This window comes from Crinia signifera, chromosome 19 (assembly GCF_055691185.1).
Source record: "Crinia signifera chromosome 19, ASM5569118v1, whole genome shotgun sequence".
NCBI classification, from domain to species: domain Eukaryota; kingdom Metazoa; phylum Chordata; class Amphibia; order Anura; family Myobatrachidae; genus Crinia; species Crinia signifera.
Genome location: NC_139226.1, coordinates 103189835 through 103211822, shown reverse-complemented (window position 1 = coordinate 103211822; position 21988 = coordinate 103189835). Strand labels below are relative to the sequence as shown.

At 43.9% G+C, this 21988-nt stretch overlaps 1 protein-coding gene across 3 annotated transcripts in view; it reads left to right on the top strand.

Moving 5' to 3' along the window:
• ARHGEF12 (Rho guanine nucleotide exchange factor 12) overlaps nucleotides 1–21988 on the top strand; it is a 180959-nt gene that overhangs the window by 8724 nt on the left and 150247 nt on the right. For all 3 annotated transcript variants that reach the window (XM_083163061.1, XM_083163060.1, XM_083163059.1), the window contains exons 2-3: nucleotides 14611–14634; nucleotides 18151–18260. In XM_083163061.1, the coding sequence (XP_083019187.1) occupies nucleotides 14611–14634; nucleotides 18151–18260 (134 nt within the window). The remainder of the gene's footprint in view (nucleotides 1–14610; nucleotides 14635–18150; nucleotides 18261–21988) is intronic.

The following is a 21988-nucleotide window of genomic DNA, read 5'->3' as shown; positions in this document are numbered from 1 at the left end:
GCTATTCACATTGTACGCCTTATGAGGACTCTCTGTAACTAGCTTGGCCGTATGAAGACCCTTCTCTATGGGTTCCCACCAGCGTCATGTAATCAGCTTTAACCCTTTGTGTGCCAACATCTGAGAGATGTTCAAAATATCGGCTAAAAATCCCAACATCGCTCACATTTGTTATATAAATTCAAATGACAAATGTTGTGTAACAATAGATTATATTTCCTATATCGGGTAATCATTACAGGTCATTGTGATGAATAATAATGATTCCTTTGCCGACTTTCACATATTTTTTGACAAATTCACTTGGCATTCAAAGGGTTAAACAGCAGTGTGTACATCCGTTCATCCTATTCCATTGAGATCTGATGGTGTGGCGCAGTAATGTTACTGGTTATTATTTGTAGAATTGATCCTTTATTTGTCTACTTGGCACATATATAGCCCCTGAGAAAACAGTCATATTTTGAATTAAATGTATAGTGAATTAAAAGGCTCATGGGAACTCTTATTGGCACAGAGATCCCAAAGCTTTATTTGTTCCCTACATTATGCCTTACTGAGTATACTACATCATCTCCTTAGGTTGTGTGTGATTGGGAACAGGCCATCTCTGCCTGCTCTGTCACTTCCTGACCTGCATTTGGGTCTGCCCCAATTGATGTCATGCATACAAGCCAGGCTATTGTGGCACCTTACAGTCAGGGAAGCTGGGAGATCTGTTGGAGCTGGTAATACTCAGTATTCAGTATAGTCCCACTCTTAATCCTGGAACTCTGTACATGTCTGTGCCTTCTTTGCATGACTGCTTACTACCCCCCCCCCCCCCCCCTTACCCCATACACCAGTGATTTTCAGCCTTTTTACCTTGCGGCACACTAAAAGTTTTAAAAATTGCCAGGGCGCACCATAAGATCTCCACAGGGCAAAACACATTGGCCCCCACCAGAAAAAAAAAACTATTGGCAATCGCACTGGTCCCCACAGGTAAAAAAATAAATAAAAAATACATTGGCCCTTTATATGAAAAGAAGAGACCAGTAAATAACAGTTGAACTGGGGGTGGCTGTAAACTGGTTCTGGAATCTCTAGATCTGGGGGCACACTTGAGAACAGCTCAAGGCACACTAGTGTGCCATGGCTCAGTGGTTGAAAAACACTGCCATACACCTTACTATCCTGATGGTGGCGCTTCTCCCATTGACTGTAGCATACTTGGACTAGCTGCAGATACTGCAACATTACAGACCAGGTTTGGCTACAATGAGTACTAGTGCAAACACTGATTGCATGCAGGGCATTGCATGCACATACCGACCAAGTCTCAGTTTGTGCATTCCATATAATTCCCATGGCAGGTCTGAGGGTTTTCTTTTTTGTTTTTTTACCTTACCCTAACTTTCCCATCCCATAACCTAATCATAACTCGCTGTTTCCACAGCCCCTCATCCTCGCAGAATGACAATATTACACCAATGTCAACTTGATTGTCGTCATTTTGAATATTGCATGGTGAACGCATACCCACAGAACAGGGCCACCCCCCTAGAAGTTTAACAATTCTTTATATTCTTGGCAATACCGTGTCTCTAGCAGTAGTTTCTCCCCATAGATTCAACCGATTTTTCCTTGCAACATTTAAATAAAGAACTGAACGTGTTCACCATAATAGTCTATTTTATGCATATTGTTCTGATGCCCTACAATACTTCACCAGATCTAGCGCTTTCATTTTACTGCTGGGTAACCCAAAATCAGGAGGGGGGGGGGCACTTTTAGTATTAGCATGAAATCCATTATTAAATGTTGCAACAGACAACAGACTTTTTTATTATGGGATACTCTCACCAACCATCAGCCGTTTCTGGGTATTTGTGTGGCATACTGCTGAGTTGTAGATCCTTGGCATTTCAATGTGTCTGTGGCAGCACGTACAGTGTATGGGGCAGTTATAGCAGAGCAGAAATTTGATGGACTGCGTTGGAAAGGAGACATCCTATCTTAGTCTCTGAGCTGTCCTGTATGACCATAAGCATCCTATGTTAGTCTCTGAGCTGTCCTGTATGACCATAAGCATCCTATGTTAGTCTCTGAGCTGTCCTGTATGACCCTAGGAGGCATCCTATGTTAGTCTCTGAGCTGTCCTTTATGACCATAAGCATCCTATGTTAGTCTCTCTGCTGTCCTGTATGTTCTGAGGAGGCATCCTATGTTAGTCTCTGAGCTGTTCTGTATGATCCTGTGTTAGTCTCTGAGCTTTGCTGTATGACCCTAGGAGGCATCCTATGTTAGTCTCTCTAAACTGTGCTGTATGACCCTAGGAGACATCCTATGTTAGTCGCTGTGCTGTATGACCCTAGGAAGCATCCTATGTTAGTCTCTGAGCTGTATGACCCTAGGAGGCGTCCTATGTTAGTCGCTGTGCTGTATGACCCTAGGAAGCATCCTATGTTAGTCTCTGAGCTGTATGACCCTAGGAAGCATCCTATGTTAGTCTCTGAGCTGTATGACCCTAGGAAGCATCCTATGTTAGTCTCTGAGCTGTATGACCCTAGGAGGCGTCCTATGTTAGTCTCTGAGCTGTATGACCTTTCTGCTAATATTTAACCATGGAGATAGCATAGCTGTATGTGTGATTTTATGCACTTGTTAACAATAGGTGGAATGGGTAAATGAGATAATATGTAGGGTGTGCACATGCTTTTACCATGTGGTGTGCATTCATTGCATAGCATAAACTATGGGAGCAGCTAGTAACATACCTTAGAGCAGATCTATATTGTACAATGAATGAGCAACACCTGTGTTGTGTACCCCACAAAATGAAGCCCACCTACTGCCATCATTTACAGCAGTCCATCCACTGATTGCTGACCAGTCATGTGCCAGTTTACTTACCCATACAACGTTCCATTGTATACGCCAACAGTCAATTAACTAATATTAAGTCTTTTTTTTTTAAACCCGCCTTCACAATAGCAGTGGTCACGGCCATTTGGAACTGTTATTGCCAGTTCTGCCTTTCATCAGACAGTGATGGGACTGTCACATCTGCAGGTACGCTGGTAGAGGTATGGGGCATAGGGTCGGTGCAAATTGCGCTTACAGAACAAACCATGGTGCCAGTGCAAGCAAGTTGACCCTGCCGCATGATTTTACATGTTTCTTATCGGCCAGCTCTATGGTTACACTGCAACTGGAGTTAGGCTACTCCGCACCTCCATAACATCTTTACATTTTGTGTGTATTTCTTTCATTTTCCCTTTGCAGCACAGAATACATTTTCCCAGTACATGTTGCACCCAATTTGCCTCAACCCTAAATCTGGCCCAAAATTGTTTACTACAGTAAATTCGTTACTTACAGTATACCGCACATTAATAGGTCATTCATGAAGGAGCCAGGCAGTAGTAACATTGAGGAGTAGGGGTCTGACAGCAACATAACTGGGCTCAAATGCGCTCTCTGCTGTCCCACCCCATGAGCACCGAACATCGTTACGCTGTGCAGAGTGTGCGGTGCTAACGGCAGCGGTAAGTGCGGAGCTAACTGGAGAGGTGGCAATGGCAATGCAGCAGCGATACTGGCTGCAGGGTGCCGTACCAGGTACTCATAGCCAGAAGGAATGGACTTTGGGCAGCACTGGTCACACAACCCTACTGGGCCCTGTGTACAGCCCTGGCTGCAAAGTTACAGCGCCCAGTACAGCTCAGTGTTACTGGGTAATTGTAGATGTGCAATTTTTACTGCAATGTTCTAGAATTGTAGCATGGAAGATAAAAATGTATATTATTTTTCTGTAACAAAGGGAGCCAATTCAGATCTGATCGCTGCTCTGCAAATTTGCTGAGCCCTGCGATCAGGTATAGGCCTTCCTGTCAGAGTGAAATCCCACCCCGTGCAAGCCTGCAAATTGTTTAGCACGGCTTGCAAAAATCCATTTTGTCAGCCGCTCAACATGGAATGATTTTCCCAGTGCGTCCACACGCCTTCCCCATAAATGCCTTGGCACAGCTGCGTTATTCCTGACACTCCAGGAAAATGGACGGTTACAAACTCCAAAATGCTGACTTCCCCTCAATTGTCTTGCAATTGGGCGGCCTTTGAAAAAAACAAACACTTTATTTCATCACTGGATGGCATCGTGCATATGCGCTACAATATTCGTAAACACTCGGTCTGCGAAATCGCTGATGTACGATCAGGTCTGAATAACCCCCAGAGTGCTGCCATTTCATCCAGTGATGCACATTGTGGTGATAGTGACTCCAATTACAAATGACTTTATGATCTAAGGGTAGGATCCATTGGAACCTTGCACGGTAATACAATATCAGTAGTCCGGGCATGAAATTCTCACTGGATTTTTCCTGGTATCACATCCTATAAAGGTTCAAACATTTCTTTATGTGATTGTTCTATGCCCAGCCTTACGGTGCTCACTTTGTGGATGGGAACTATTTATTACATAAAGGTCCATACACACTGGGCGACTATGCCCAGCATGTATGGACAGCGATGACCGCTGTCATCACTGCGGGGAAAGCCGCTCAGTGCATACACACTGAGCGGCTTTCCCCTGCCCTGCGCTGACGGAGGGGGGAGGATGGCGTTGCCTAGCGCAGTACTATGCAAAGGCGTCATGAAAGCTGCTCATCTGCTGGTATAACCAGCAGATGAACGGCTTTCCCTGCGATGTTGCGGGAGCGCGCAGCAGCGCTCATCGCCGGGCCATACACACTGGGTGGCTTTGAGCTGAAAGCCGCTCAAACCGGGTGTTTTGAGCAACTTTCAGCTCAAAGTCGGCCAGTGTGTATGGGCCTTAAGAGAGTGCAATACTTATAGCATCTGCTGAAGGTGGTGGTGTCAATGTGGCTGCTGTAAGACTGCCACACTTGATAGCAGTGCAGCCCTTGGCATCAATACAAGATATAGAGCAGTCCTCTTCATATAAGCATGTGGAATAGCAATACGTGTTCTATTTCAGTGTGGCTCAAACTTTATTAAAGTGTGTTGTACATGTTGTCAAATACCCTTATGAAGCCTTATTTTATTGCAATGCTAATGAGTAGTTCTGTTCTCTGTGCCTGATGTAGGACATTGTGTAACAATCTGATCTTATCCTCTGTTTGTGTTGTGTGGACAAAACCTGTCTGTAGATGCGGTGTTAGTTTCTGTCATCTCAGAGCTAATAGGTTAACCTCAAGTGTTTAGAAATATGTCAGGAGTGGCTGGTAATTTGCACAAGATTTAGAACCTCATTCAGCTTTGATATACAAAGATCTAGAACACGGGTGTCAAACACAAGGCCCGCGGGCCAAATCCGGCCCGACAGACCTCGTCATGTGGCCCGCGCAGCCGCTGCCGCCGCCAGCCTTCACCTTTTATTCTCTTTTTTGAGAGTTTTTTTTGCACTGCCGGCGGCCATGTTCCTGTGGTCTTTTAAGATGTCTGCGGCCACAGGAACATGGCCGCCGGCCTCCACGGCTACGTGGAGGAGGGCCCGGCAGCCTGTTCCCTCTTATCGAGGCAGTGGCAGACGCTGGGTGGGGACGTCATGACGATGACGCCTCCCACCCATGCATCTGCAGAGAGGAAATAAGGCAGGCCGAGTTGGGGGGCCGCAGCAGGACAGGCCGCGGCGCAGAGAGTGGAATTGAAATTACTGGAGCCGCAGCAGCAGTAAAGGAGCCTGAGGGATAAAATACAGTAAGTGACATAAAAAAACAATATATCTGGTGGTGGTGTCATGGCATTACTTTTATATTATACAGGGGGAGCAGCCTGTGGTGTCATTATTATTGTACAGGGGGAGCAGCCTGTGGTGTCATGGCATTATGCCATGACACCACAGGCTGCTCCTCCTGTATAATAATAATGCCATGACACCACAGGCTGCTCCCCCTGTATAATATAAAAGTAATGCCATGACACCACAGGCTGCTCCCTCTGTATAATAATGCAATGACACCACAGGCTGCTCCCCCTGTATAATAATTTGTGTCATGGCATTACTATTGTTATATTATACAGGGGGAGCAGCCTGTGCAGTCATTGCATTATTATTATACAGGGGGAGCAGCCTGTTCTGTCATTGCATTATTATTATACAGCGAGAGCAGCCTGTGGTGTCATTGCATTATTATTATACAGCGGCCCTTTGAGGGTGACCAAACTGCTGATGCGGCCCCCGATGAATTTGAGTTTGACACCCCTGATCTAGAACATCCCCATTTTCCCAGTTTTTATTGAAATGTAAGCAATTTGTATACAATAAAATTATACAAAGGTCAGAGGTAGGTGCTAGAGCAGGGGTAGGCAAGTAATTTGTAACAGAGTTTTTATTCTGGACTTCTGGTGAGTGCTCCTTTAAAAAAAAAATAAAAAAAATATATATCGACTCCAAAAATGATGGCACTCAGGAAGCAACCAAGTAGTATAAACACATAAAAAACTCACCAGAAGTCATCCTCCGTCCGTCCCCTTTATGTTGCAGTTGCTGTACTGAGTGGAGGAGGGCGAGGAGAGCCCCGGAAGTGCTCCCGCGGTCATGGATGTGCGTTCCACCTGAAGTGGAACACACACTGAAAACATGCGGCTAACAACAGCCTTCCGACATAGCTGATACTGGGGACATTAGTTAGTCGCCCTATGCTATGCGGTCCCGGGGATCAATGCATCCCTGGGACCGCTGCAGGCAGATAGAAAAGCTGACAGACTAAACTCCTGAATCTAGCAGCGCTGCACTGCTAGTTTCAGGAGTTTAGACGGTCCGCTTTTCTATCCTTTGCGGTCCGGAGATGGACCGCGGTCCGCCAGTTGCCGGTCCCTGTGCTAGAGGATAAAAAGAAAAGGTTAGGTTAGCAAAGACTGAAACATAACAAATGTAATATAAAATAAAAGGACTTTTCAGGTTAAAAACTTAGAGCTGTTCTGCAGCATAGGGGGTATTGTCTGGGCTATAAAGTACTGCCAGTGGGCTACTGTAGACTGGGAAGTGATAGTAATAGAGTGATAGATTACTAATGAGTTTAGAGACATCATGCAATGCACTGAATCGCATAAAGTACAATGCTGCATCCTCCCAGCTACCCTTCCCTATTATATTGCATAGTGAATATTAAATCTGTTTTTGTAATAATAAAGAACACATTTATTATGCAAAGTAATAAAAAGGATGCCCCATAGATATCAGTGTACTGGGCCCCAAGATTTCTGTTGCTGGCCCTGCTTAAAAACTAATCATGCACCATGTCAATGCTACTACCTTCACGGAAAAGAATAAGACTGTAGACTGCCAATTGTGGAATGTCAAGCAGAGCCCAAGGTGTTTTAAGATGAAAGCAAAGCAAACTACAAGTGCAGCGTATTTGTCGGAACTGCTGAAAAAGTATTGAGAAGAACTTCCCAAAGAATATTTTGTTTCCACTGTAGAAAAAGTATGCCATACGTGTGTACTGTGGTTATAGGCAGGGCTTAAAGTGGTCATACAGAGGTGGGGGAACTCCTTTCTCTATGACCCCTAAATACCCCCCCCCCCCCCCAATTAGGCAGAGACAGGGCCAGTGGTAGGGTTTTTGGCATCCCCCTGCAAACTAGAATGCTTTTCTATGATTATTATTGTGCAGGGCCAATGTGGAGGATAAAATGTTTCCACCTCACCCTTAGAGGTGGTGGAACTCGGTTCCACCCTGTTTCCCCTTACTTTAACCCCTGGTTATAGGCACAAAAGTTGGCTACTTTGAATTTCTTTTTTTAATCTCCAAATGTGTAATTTCAGGTTTCATTGGTAAGGTAAACTCAATTCCAATAAAAACGGGAAAAATATGGCGGTGTTTTTAAATTCACTTCAAGTCCCAAAATGTACTTATGTAGGTACTAGAGTTGGAAAATTTGCAAAGCAAAGTTTAGTCCAGGGGATGGTATATAATCATTACACTGAATTGTATAAATATAATTATTATTATTAAGTGGACAGGAAGCCAAAACTTAATAGAGTAGTACCAAAGCTAGGTCTAAGCAGAATTGGGTAGTGTAGGAGGTGGAGTGGGGAAAGGAGAAAGCCTCATAATAGAAAGCAGCAGAAGCGGTGACTGAGAGATTCCGGTGTTGGTCAGGGATGTTGGAGATGAAGAGCTTGTGATTGTTGGAGGCCAGTTCTATTGTAGAGTTGTATGGAAGCACAAAATAACTAGAGGCAGGGTTGTATGCAGTTAGCAGGATTGGTGGTGGGGAGGGTGCAATGACCGGGTATTGGGCATTGGATGGATTCCAGGTTTGGCAGAGATGTCCGAAGCAGTGATGATGGGGACCAAGGCAAGCAGACATGAGTCCATGTAGTGCAGTGAGGATTCCTGGTGACCTGGAGGGGGAGAGGGTGGGGAGGGGGGCTTAGTACATCTCGCCCTAGGTCTTTACAGTAGCCTGCAGGAACAGAACAGTTAAATCTTTCTGACAGTCGCTGAAGATTGCCCCCCTTCCCCAAACACACATTTAGGTTTAATCATGTGGGACATATATATTAATGTTGTATTGATGGAAAATGGAATGTTGAATGTACGTATGGGAGTTGCAGCAGTTGTTTTCCCGTTATCACCCTAACTAATACCGCTTTCACACTGCCAAAACGTTTCAAAAACCGGTATTTTTAAACGGTATTTAAAAAGGGTCTGAGCCTTCACATTGCAGTAGATTACCATTTTAAATACCATTTAATACCATTCACATCAGTCAACCCGTTTAATCCCCTGAACAGGTTTCAAGGCAGAACGCAGTGGACAGCCTATCACAGGTCTGTAATCTGTTGTTTTTACTAAATACCGTGTCAAAGCCATTCTCACTGCATAGAAAACGGCTCTGAAACGTGTAGGACTCTGCTTTTTAAACGTTTTGAAATACCGGTTATCTTTAACCGGTAAATCAACTCTGGTGCTTTCCCACTGCAGCCTTAAACATTTTGAAATGGGAAAAAAACGGCAATATACCGTTTAACAAGTGCGCTGTGAAAGGGGTATTATAAATCACAAGAGTTACATTTAAATGTAACATTTCTAGTTGCTGAAATACAGACTGGCTTCATGCATTGATAAACGTAATTATTCAGCCCTGTGATGCTTTACTACAGTCTCCTGTACATTGTGTATGGCCCCTAACAGCATCACTTGCTGGTATACACTTATGCCTACCTGCTATCTTATATGAAAGTCTTATTCTGCCAGTTTGACATTTCACATGCTGCATAATTAATGTTTGATTCTGATGCGGCTTGATGCTTCTAATTAAATTGTGTGAACTGTACCGACTTTTTTTTTATTTTTATGTGTGATTTGTTAATGTGGGATTTTACTGTATGGAACTAGTGGCTAATTGAATCTGCCCCTAACTATATTTGGGAAAATCTCTATACTTATATATTCAGCCAACTAGTCCTGGATGATTAGATAATGAAGTATTGCAGGTACTTATGCTTTTACCTTTTAAAAAAATGTCTCCCGAAAGGACGATAATTGGTATTAATCAGGCTGAGGGGGGTATGCAATCGCCGTCGAGCATCTCCCCCGACAGCATTGAACAGGGTTTCCCGGCAGAACGAGCCCGACATCTCTAGCTGTCGGGCTCGTTCTGCCGAGAACAGCCGGGAAGTGACGAGCTGCCGGCTGCAGCTCGTCACTTCCCGGTCGCAACTCGCGGCCACGCCCCCTTTTCGTCCCACTGCAGGCGGGACATTGAATCCCGCCTGCATGTTCTCGGTCGAGCTGACCGGGAACAGGACTGGGTCACGGCGGGTGAGCAAGCTTGCCTGCCGTGACCTGAAGATTGAATACCCCCCTAATAGTCAACTATACTCTGTTCTCCATCCAGTAATCGTATTAGTAGAGCAAACCGTCTTCCGTAGTTGTTTCAACCTATCGCCACAAAGGCTTTTCCCACCCATTTCTGAGACAATTTTGGCTCTCCTTCAAGATCTCTAATTATTCTATTGCAGTGATTTTCAATTTTCATCAACTTGTGGCACACAAACTAGATTTTAAAATTGCCCAAGGCACACCATCAGGTCTGATGGTGTGCCTTGGGTAATTTTAAAATCTGTTTTCCACAAGGAAAACAACATTGGCCACCATAGAAAAAAAAACAAACAAACCCATTGCTCCCCATATGAAAAAAGAACCACACTGGTCTCCACAGGAAACAAAATGAATGCATTGTAATAAACGTGGCATTGGTCTCCACATTAAAAAAAAAAAATACAATTTTCCCATGCATGATAAATTGTTCTACTGTTCTAGCCTCTACCGCCTCTGTTGGGAGGCTAATTTTCTTGTCCACTACCCTTTCTGTGAAGTCACTTTCCCTGAGATTTCCCCTAAACCAGCTGCCAGTAAATAAAATTAAAAAAAATTAAATAATTGTAAATATTAAAAAATTGTAGGTGGAAATAAGAAAAATAACATTCAAGATAGAGCTGGGTCTCCATGCTGATATAACCCCTTACCTTGTTTGAGAAAGTATTCAACATCTTATTCTCCTGAACAAAATATATGTAAATGGTTGGACACCAATGGGAGTAAAAGTTCCCACCCCTGAGTCCAACCTATATTGTGTTTTTTTTTTTTTTTTTTTTGGGGGGGGGGGGGGGGGGCTTCCTTTTTAATTTAAGGACCTCAAATTGGCAGCATAATCTTGTGAACGATGAACAATATAAAAAAAGATAAGTAAGAAGTAGCGGACCCTTAACCAGAAATAAGGGGGTGTCCAGGAGGTGAGTGTAACACTTGTATAATCTAGAGAAATTTGGTGAACATGGTATGTAGTGTATGAAGATGGGGTTAACATGATATGTAGTGAATGAATAGTGATGATTGCCCTAAGATATATTCTCTTCCATCCTTGCCTAATCCCATAAATGCTTCAATTTGCATTTGGCAATGTGCATTTGGCTCCTTATTTGGATAATTACCTTTGCTGCTTCGTTGATTTAAGTCGCATGTGCAAGATGAGCGCGTTCGAGGTAATCTAATAGGTTGTGAATTACCTCCACACCAGTCCCTTATTGGTTGCCCTGACAATTAGGGACATGTCCTTGCTGATTTCATCATTGTTGCCTATTTATTAACATTGGACTTCCTATACATTTGTTTTAAATTCTGAAAAGTTTTATAACGGAAGACTTTTTATAACTGAAAAAGAATTCTAGACTTGTTATTGAATAAATAAATCATGGGTTTTCTTGCCTAGGTGTTCCAATGTTGTATTTCTTACTTTCTCTTTCACACAGTGGACCCATCTCATGCCTCAGGACTACAGCAAGCAGGTCTCTGTGTCAGTATATATATAATGCACATAGGGAGAAAACATAGCCAATTGGGGGTGCATACGAGTATTAATCAAGCACTGTTACAGGCACACTGAAAATACAGCCTCCGGTAGTACCTATTTACTCTCTTTGCCTTTGAGTATTGCATGTAACACTTGTTAGCGTAGGAATGGTCTTTTTTACAGAAGACATCTGCTGTGAAATATGTAAGGAGATAGTACACAACCTACACCATTTTTCGTTACTGACATTTGTAGGAAGCAAGTAGCTTACGTTATCTAACTGGCTCCTTCAGATAAATAAGATTGGGCGGTTTCCAAGACAGGGGCACACCCTGCCAGCTCTGACTATCAAGGAGCTGTCCTGTTGACATTACACTTCTCCAGTCATGTTTATTAAGGCAGCTACACATGGTCTAATCCTCCCCTGCTAGAGCCGCAGAAACATTGTCTAGTTTGGAATTTAGCCACACACTATTTTGGTTGCCAAATCGAACAAGGTCTGGCCTAGGTGTGCTGTAGAGTAAGCAGTTCTGAGTCCATGAGTCTAAAGGCCCATACACACTGGGCGACTTTGAGCTGAAAGCAGCTCAGTTTTGTAATTTGAGCTGTTTTTAGCTACAAAGCCGCCCAGTATGTACGGGCAGGCGATGATTGGTGATGCCTGCTCCCTTCGGAGCCCACTGTTCATCTGCTGTTTTTACCAGCAGGCTGAGCGGCTTTCCGTAGCGTCCTGCTATGGAAAGTCGTTCAGTGGCGAAGAACGCTGGGCAAGGGGAAAATCTCTGTGTGTATGCACTGAGTGATTTTCAGCCCAGCGATTTCAGCTATCATCGCTGTTGTTACAGGCTGGGCAAATCGCCCAGTGTGTATGGACCTTTAAGCTTCATACATACTAGATAAGATCAGCCTCATACATATTAGATGAGAGAGGAGATATTAAGATCTCACTCAGAAGGGCCCTTCTGAGCGATGGCTTTTAACCCTTTGAGTGCCAACATCTCTGAGAGATGTACAAAATATCTGCTAAAAAGGACAGCGTCACTCAAATTTGTTATATAGATTTAAAATAATAATAATTTTGTTTAAAAAAGATTATATTTCATTTTCCTATATATGTCATTATGATGAATAAAAATGTTTGCTTGACAATTTTTACATCTTTTGACATTCACGTGGCACTCAAAGGGTTAAAAAAATTGGTCAATGTGTTTAATGATGCACATCCCCCCCCCCCCCCATGCTAAGCAGCCAACGGCCTGCATGAGGAGCCGTGGTGAGTGATGTCACTGAAAGCTATGTGACCATTATCGTTCAGTGTGTATGCACTATCTGATTTGACCAGCGGTGTCGCCAATAGAATTATCTCTAATGGCGGTGCCGCCAGTTGGCTAATGTGTACGGAGGCGATGTTGCCCATAACAACCAATTCGATTCGGTCTATCACTTCTCTATTGCATCGTAGAAAATTAAAGACCACAATCTGATTGGATTCTGTCATCATTTACTTTAATTTTTAGAAGCTTTGGTAAATTTTCCCCTTCAGTGTAGGAGAATACCTGCAAAATCTGACTGATTGTGGTGCTCTCGTTACTGCAATTACCAATATACCCTTAAATTAGCCAAAAGGACTTGATTTCATTATGGTCCTTGTTGGAGATGTGACTGTTTCTCCTCGTTGGAGATATCTCTGTTGCAGTTTTAAGATTACATTAGGTAACAGTGTTATCCCTGCCTGTCCACGGACTTCCCTATCAGTTTATTACTTGCAGAAATCCTCAGTGTTGGCATACTCTACCCTCTCACCTCCATGCCTAGGATCTAATTTTCAGATTCACTTACATCCATTGTTTCTTTGCCACCGAAACATCTTAATTCAGCAGATGAGATGACCTCTTCCCCCTCCTTCCCATCACGCACCATTGTACCTGAGAAGTCTGCTTTCAGCACGTTCCGTAGCTGTACCTTCCGTCTTCTGTCTCTGAAATCCTCATCTACTCCGCTGACACTGACCTTACTGCAGAACCCATTATCCTAACTCCTGTCGCATCGTGGACGGACGGCTGTTACGGCTTCATGCTGCTGAAACGCCATTCGTTTTGTCTTACACCAAACTCCTGTCACCGCATGTTTTAAAATCTCCGCTGAATTCCTATATCCGAGATCAGTAGCTGGTCTCAAACAACGTTCCGGCAAGGTTAAATATTTAACACATTCAATTGTGTCTGTGTATATTTTCGTCTGCTATTGATAACTTGGCTTTCCAAAGTCCGTTCTGTTATTATTAAAAACATTGTGCGTGTATTCATGACATAACCACATCATGGATGATGTGTTTTTTTTTTTCTCCATACAATAATAATTGCCTTGTGACACCTCTACCCCTCCTTAACTTTGCAACCACCCCATCCCATGATACCAGGATAAAATAGAAGGTAGATTACAGCCACATATGGATTTAGAATAGTATAGCTATTCCAGGCCTTGCAAATGGTTTTTAACACAGTAATTGCTGGCTGAGTTACCCCTGTACTGGGAATCTGAGTGAGATACCTGTTGAGGTTGGAAGGCCCTGATGGAATTCCCTGTGCGTGTCTGCATTTCCTTGTGTAGTGGTGGGAGCCTATCCTCTACGGTAAGCCTGGCATCAGGCCATACCCGAAGGTGTGCTGCGTGATAAAGATAGCAAAAGGCCTTTGGATGATAGAAGTATATTATGTAACAGAGACTGTAACCATGGTGCTGTAAGCAAGTAAAAATACTACAAGCAAACTTGGTCGGACACTTCTAGAATCTAAACAATGTGCTGCACAGGAATAATATTATACAATGGTCTCTGGTTTTGGGGTAAAGTCGTGCATGAAGGGGCTGTCATCTTGTTTAGCGACAAGGGATTCTAGGGAAGACCGATTTTTATTGCACATTGCAAAAGCAAATTCCTTCTCAAATGGACAAAACCATGTGCACTGCAGATGGGGCAGATGTAACTTGTGCAGAGAGAGTTAGATTTGGGTGGGGTTTTTCTTCAAAGTGAGATCTATATTGCAGTGTAAAAATATAGCAGTCAGTATTTTCTCTGCACAGAAACACAATAACTCCCCATCTAATTCTCTCTGCACCTGTTACATCTGCCCCACCTGTAGTGCACATGGTTTTGTCCATTTGAGATGGAATTTGCATTTGAGAGTGAACCAGAATAAGGGCCGGTCTGTGAATACATGTGGGGCAGATCAATACAATGCAGTTTATTGTTTGATTCTTCAAAAAGATTAACATTACTGCCTATTTTATGTTTTTCAGGTTTCATTCAAGAAAACCAACCAGGTAATACAAAGAGCCGGTTACTTTGTGTTTGTATAGTGTGCATTGTGTTCTGCTGTTCATTTAGTGTAATAAGTGCCTGACTTCCAGCGTTGAAGGACTACCATCTGCAGACTGGGTCTATCTTTATCATTATAGTTGCTGCCGATGATGTCTATGCTATATGTAGACTTCTTTTACTGTGTGTGTGCATGTTACATTGTTTATTAATGCTAGAGAGCAAGCACATACAGTAGGTTTACCGTGTGTAGGATATTGCACGGAACGTGGTTTAGGCCCCGATTGTTGTGTATTCTGCTTACGTGACACAGGTCTCTGCTGCCTTTATTGTAGTCTTCAGCATCCTCCTAAACTGTATGCGGTCGTTGGGTCAGCATGCCAAAGGCCGACTGGTATGGGTCATTGATAGACAGCAACTAGGTCGATATTACTAGGTCAACAGGGTCATTAAGGCGACATGTGGTTTTTCACCTTTTTTTGTTCCACATGCCGACACAGTCGACATGGACTTTAAAAAAAGTGCACTGCGTCCCCTCGCTTGTCTCTCCATGCTTCGGGCACACTATTATATTATCACGCCATGTGCTAGTGGATGGTAGAGCATGAAATACCGCCTGTTGGCACGTGTCACTCCCCAAAAAAAAGTGAAAAAAACCCTGTCGACCTAATGACCATGTCGACCTAGGGGTGTCGACTTTGTGCATGTTGACCTAGTTGTTGTCGACCTTCGTACAAGTCGACCTAGTGACCGTATACCAGGTTGACATGCATTTGGTCAACCATTGAAGGTTGACATGGCTTAGGTCGACACCTGAAATAGGTCAACATGCTTTAGGTTGACATGAATGTAAGGTCCACACAAGCATTAGATTGACAGTGTCTAGGTTGACAGTAAAAAGGTCGACATGGGTTTTTCACTTCCTTTTGGGGGGGCGCAGCAGGCGGTATTCCATTCCCTACTATGCACTAGCGTGGGGGTGCAGAATAGAATAGTGTAACGAGGAGCCACTGTGCATGAAGCGTGGCAAGCACAGCGAGCCATTTGCAGGGACGCGGTGCAACGGAGAGCGTTTGGCCAGAATAGGTGAAAAACCCATGTCAACCTTTTGACTGTCGACATAGACACTGTTAAGCTTCCACCCATGTTGACCTTAAACAGGATGACCTATTTGAGTTGTCGACTTTTGGTTGATCGACCCAGTATGCCATACCCCATCTAAACATTCCTGCTGTGTGCAGTATTATGATGGGCAGATGTTTAGAACAAAACGTGTGTTCAAATAATAAGAGAGAATGCAGAGATTTAAGGAACAAAATCTTTGTGTGATCCACCCGGACAGGTGCAGCTTGCAGTGTGCTGCCTGCTTTTCCAATTGATGTTTCCATTCTTCTATATAGGCTGTGTCAGAGCATGAAGTATTGCTTTTTCGAGCACTACACAACCTGAAATGCAGTTATTCAATGTAAAATACTGTAGTTACTAATATGAGTTCCATAGTTTAAAGGGGTTGAAGGACTAAACTCCGGCCTCCACCTCCCCTCAATAGTCAGCCAATCACACACCTGTTATTTTTTCTAGATCATCCTCCGCTAGAAACCGCATTCTCTGGAGCCCTTCTGCTCCTCGGGAGGTTTTCGTCCTGCCTGAGCTCGCCTTATGAAGTCTATAAGGTTTATAATTCACTAGATTATGTAATGAGAAAGACCGATATCCATTTTGGTTTGCAAGAAGGAATGCATTTCGGTCCTGGCTGCATTATTCCCGTGCACATAAGTTTGTTTGGCCATCTGTATTTGCAAGGTTTTGCAAGCATTTTGGGCATTCATCTCCTGAGTCTGACTGTCAATAACTGGCAAAGAAAAATGATTAGCCATGTATGATTGTGACAAGAAATCACTGAAGTCTTCATTTTGTAGCAGGCAAAACAGTTTACCAGGTAATCCGCATCAGCAAGGAATGTTACAGCATTGCAGCATACAGGAGTCACAGCATAGCACAAACTCTTCATAATGCTCCAGTGGTCCCTACCGTAGCCCACACCCCCAGCCTATCACTTGGGCAGCTATTCCACCACCAGGAGCAATGACCCTCTGCCCAGGAAACACTTGTATTAGGAAGCCACAGGTGCTGCTAATCAGCTCCATTTTGATCACATCAGTTTTTCTTGCTGCTGCTGTTTTATAAAACCTGGACTAGATCTTCCATATTACTTTCATGTGATAAGATGCTGCCCCTTCCACATTATATTTGGGTATAACCTAGATCATAGGGCTCCGCGTAGGGAGAAAGAATTGATGGAACAATATCAACCAAATTCTGACTGCCTTTTATGAAGATAGGATTTTCATTAATTGTATTTTAGGCATCCAATCATTAAAGAGCGAAAAAGGCAAAGATTTGTGTGAGCCGGGAGGACAATTAGGTACTTGTTTCCTAGCACGGCCACAATCGCGGGCATCGGGTGTAATTTTTAGTGGTCTGCGATGCGACCGACGCGATGCCCCCGATTTTCCCATTAAAATGCATTGAAAAAAGTCAAAATCGCGTCGGTCGCGTCGTATGCGGCTAAAAAAGGCTTAAATGGTCCAGACGCAATGCCCCCGATTTCCCATAGGAAACAATGTTAAATGCCTCAATTTCACCAAATCATCATAGGGAACAATGGTAAATGGGCCAGAACCCCCCAAAAACACCCCTGAACAGTGAAATGTCCCCACAAAAGTAGTTTACGCCACCCCACGATCGACGCAAACCCGAAGCGTGTCGAGGGGCGGCGGTACGCGTCCTCCGACCTTTTCATACCCCCCATTATCCACGTCGGCGTGGAGTTGAGAATAGAATAGTGTGGCGAGCGCAGCGGATACCTTCACAGGTAAACGCGTCCCTTCGCGGGCTTCACAGGTATCCGCGTCCCCTCGCGGGGCTCGCTGTGCTCGCCACGCTTCGGGCTCGGTGGCTCGCTGCGCTCGCCACACTATTCTATTCTCAACTCCACGCCGACGTGGATAGTGGGGGTATGAAAAGGTCGGAGGACGCGTACCGCCGCCCCTCGCGGGCTCGCTGCGCTCGCCACGCGTCGGGTTCGCTGCGCTCGCCACGCGTCGGGTGGCGTAAACTACTTTTGGGGGGACATTTCACTGTTCAGGGGGGTATTTGGGGGTTTCTGGCCCATTTACCATTGTTCCCTATGATGATTTGGGTAAATTGAGCCATTTAACATTGTTTCCTATGGGAAATCGGGGGCATCGCAGGTAAATTGAGGCATTTAACATTGTTCCCTATGGGAAATCGCGTCGGTACCATCGCACCCGATTTTTTTAGTGCATGCGATGGCCGCGATGCCCCCGATTTTTACTCACGATGCCCACGATCATGATCGTTGTGGCCGTGCTAGGAAACAAGGACCATTATTATGTCATACTATTGATAAACGCATCCATATTATAGAGGTAGCTGGCTGGAGAATGACGTTCTGTGCCATTATTATCAGTGTAGTTAAATCTAGCGGTTGTTTTCAGGCACGGCAGTATCCTGGGCAGTGGTGACTCGGCATCAGACAAGAAGCAGAAGGTGGAGAGGAGCGTCAGTACATCCCATGACGTTTCATCCCATGAGTTTGATCCTACAGGTACGCCTTCTCTTTCCATGCTATCAAGATGTACAGCACCATAATATAAAGATGTACAGCACCATAATATGTGTCTCAAAATAAAATAAGAAATGCCTCACAATTTTTTTTATATAAAGGTCCGGATTTACCTGGATCTCAAAACGGGATCTTATTGGCTAAACATGTGACAGCCGATAGCCAATAAGATCCCGTTTTGAGATCTGGGTAAATCCGGACCTGCACATCTTTAGTAAAAATGTAACCATGTAATTCCCCTAAAATGAATACATTTTCTAATCTGCTGCTACAGGCAGGTTCAGTAGCATGTGTAGCCTTACAGCCGTCATGCGGCGTCTTACATAAAGGATGGTTCTTATGGGTCCAAGAGTCCATCATCTCTGCACTGTCTAAAGTTTAACAAAGGAAAACAAAAGTAATTAAAGTAAAACGTAACCTGCTGTGAGAGCACTAAGCTAATTTCTAATTTGTGAAGATTGCATTCACACATCACTATTGCAATGAGAGCGGGCCTGATACTCCTATTGGTGTGCAAACTTCGGTTAGTTACAGTGGCAAAAGTATCCAATATCCAGTTGCTGTCACCTCTAGATTACATGGTTAAAAGGACATCATGGACTACACATTGAAATTGTGGTAAAATCTGCGAACCCTGCCCGTCCAACTTCATTATAAGGAATTTGGCATCCTGAGAATTGGATGCATCATCTGCTTGGATGTCCTAACCCACCCATCATAGGGAACGTTTCCATCTCTCTCACTTTGGGCGAGATGTACGAAGCGGTAAAAAGTGATTAAAGGGAGCGTGGTCGACTACCGGCTAATAGGATCCTAACTGTCACATTTCGAACACAGCCCGTAGCATAACAGTTAGGAGCTGGTTGTCTGGTTGTTTATCACGCTCCACTTTATCACTGGCCCCTGATCTCATTTTTATTGCATAACCCTTGGTAATTTGCGCATTTGATGTCTGTAAAGGTTAAACAGTTTTGTTTTGCATCTCTACATCTATTGAGCGTTTTACCCCCCAAATCATGTAAAGAGATCCTTATTGTCCTATAGATGCTAGTTAGTGATAACTTGCTTATTGGTGCAGCCCCTTCCTATCTTTACATAATCATATTCTCACAAATACAAACTATCTAAAACGTGGGGGAAACTGAAGTACATAAAAACAAACCTAATGTTTAGCCGGTTTATTGCCTTTTTGTGTTTCTGGCACTGAATAGATGTAGGCCGCTGTGTACAGCAGTGACTGGGACGACCTCCTAGTGGGTACACACGGTGTACGCACTATATTTTTATTGGATTTTGCTTATTGAAGCAAATATCAAAATGGAATGCTTTTATTAGCATTCGATGCAGATTCGATCCCAAACAGTCTAGTGGAAATCCATTAGTAGATAGTGCAAATATAATGTCCACTGCTGCATTCGATTCAATCCAGATTCGATTTCAATCTCCTGCCTGAAGGATCAGGAACACTGTGAGATCGAATAGCAAATCTAATAATGCAAATTGAATGCACATCGAATGGTAAATCGAATGAATTTTTTTTTAAATCGAAAAGGAGTAGAAAAAACAGGTCGAATTGGACAAATCTAATCGAAAACACAATCGAACCGTGTGTACGCACTATTATAGTGGATTGAATCGATTTTGCTTGTGATTCAATCCGGATTCGATTGGTACTAAAAATGGATTCGATTTGACTATATAGTACAGATCTGTACTATACATAGTCTTGCCTGATATTCGATGTCCGTTTGATTTTGCTTTTATAAGCAAAATTGTATAGAAAAATAGTGCATAGCTAACCGTGTGTACCCTCTATTAGTGTTTGTGAGTGCTGAGTATTTATCTGCCATGCCGGGGTATATTGCATTTTCGAGGCGACAGTGTGTCATCACATCAAAAGCAAGATCGTTTCAGGGGTCTCCAAGACAGTCGTTTCAGTTCACCTGCTGGGCCCATGGAAAGTTATGCTTGTCAGATGGCAGCATTTACTTTAGAGTCCTGACAATGTTCCTAAGTAGCTGTCGGTGCCTACACCAATATCCCAGCCAGAGGTTGTCAAAGAAACACCTAACTAGATCAGTTTCTGTACTTTATCATCACCCCAGGTCCAGTGTCCAAATTGCTTCCTGTCCATATATATTGCACTCTGGTTTTATTTTCCTATGAGATTGGCAATCCTCAGTTCATCTTCTATTGCTTCTGTTCCCTCTTCATTAACAAAGTTCAAATCAGCCCGCAGAGAGAAGCGCTGCCCTACATTCTACCTCATGCATGTCCAAACTGTGGCCCTCCAGCTGTTGTGAAACCACACATCCCAGCATAGTTTTAGCATTCCCTAATAGCAAAACTGGGGCAAGGCATGATGGGACTTGTAGTTTCACAACAGCTTGGGGGCAATAGTTTGACATGCCTGTTCTACCTGATCCACTTGTTGCGCTTAGCTGTCACCTGTTGTCTTCTAGCTTATACAGTAGATCACTCACTTAACACCTAGAAAAAACTGCTCCAGCCACCACAGTGATGTAAAACTCTTCGCCATGGCGCATTAAACAGATCTGCAGGGTGTAAGTGTTCCGGCACTGCTGGGTGCCACTGGTGGAAAACATCTTGGTTTTAATTCCTCCAATGCATTCTGCAATCTTACAACACTGCCCTTTTGCTTGCAAAGCAAACTATTTGCTGAATAATCTACTACAGGGGTGGCCAAACCTGTCCTCAAGATCTACCACCAGTTCATGTGTCTTAGGCAACCCAGGATCTATAGTAGGAATTAATGCAGCATATTTGAGAATGTGACAGAAAGTATTGAGTAAAGCTGTGCACCAGCTAGGTGATTTAGGTCATGTGACAGTAATGACTACAACTGTGCATCAGCTAGGTGATATGGGAAATGTGGACTGTTGGTAGATCTCGAGGATCGGTTTGGCCACCCATGGTCTACTATCTGCTACAGTCTGTCTACTATCCCCAGGGCAATACTGCCTCTTTGGTATTCTTTGCCCACCATCGCCACTTGCCCCTTCCCCTTTATAGACTAGATCAGTGGTTCCCAACCTTTTTTCTCTCCCGTACCCCTTAATAAGGCTTTTCATTTATGAGTACCCCCTCCTCTCAGTTTGAAATATCCACAGTACTTATGAGTGTAGTGGAAGTGAGCGGTATGAGTGTCCTTATATTGAGGAGTAGCGGAGGACTAGTGTGCAGTCAAGAATTGGTTCCCTCTGTGTCTGGCCTCTGGCTGTGTACTGTCTCTGGGGTTCCCGCTAACGCCTGAAGGATTAATGCTGCTGTTTCCTACACACCGTGTCAATGCAGGGCAGATGATCATTGATGTCTGTGGGCAGTGCAGCTAGCTCCCAGTGGATTGCTGGTCAGGCAAAAGGGAGATGCTGATAACGCTGCAGATGGAATCGGACGTGATGCAAAATTGTTTGCTCCCATGGCAATGGGAGATTTCTTACACCATCAGGAGGCTTCTTTTTCTTCTTCCGCCATTACCAATATTATTTTCAAGTACCCCCAACTGATCTGCAAAGTACCCCCAGGGGTACTAGTACCCCAGGTTGGGAACCACTGGACTAGAGCATATTCTCATTAGTATACCCTAACTACTGTACTGTTCTTGCTCAGACGCACCTTTGGGCCTCTTGTTGCTCCGCCCTTTCCACTAGAATCCATCAATCTCTCTTGTGTGCAGGGCCCTCCCTACC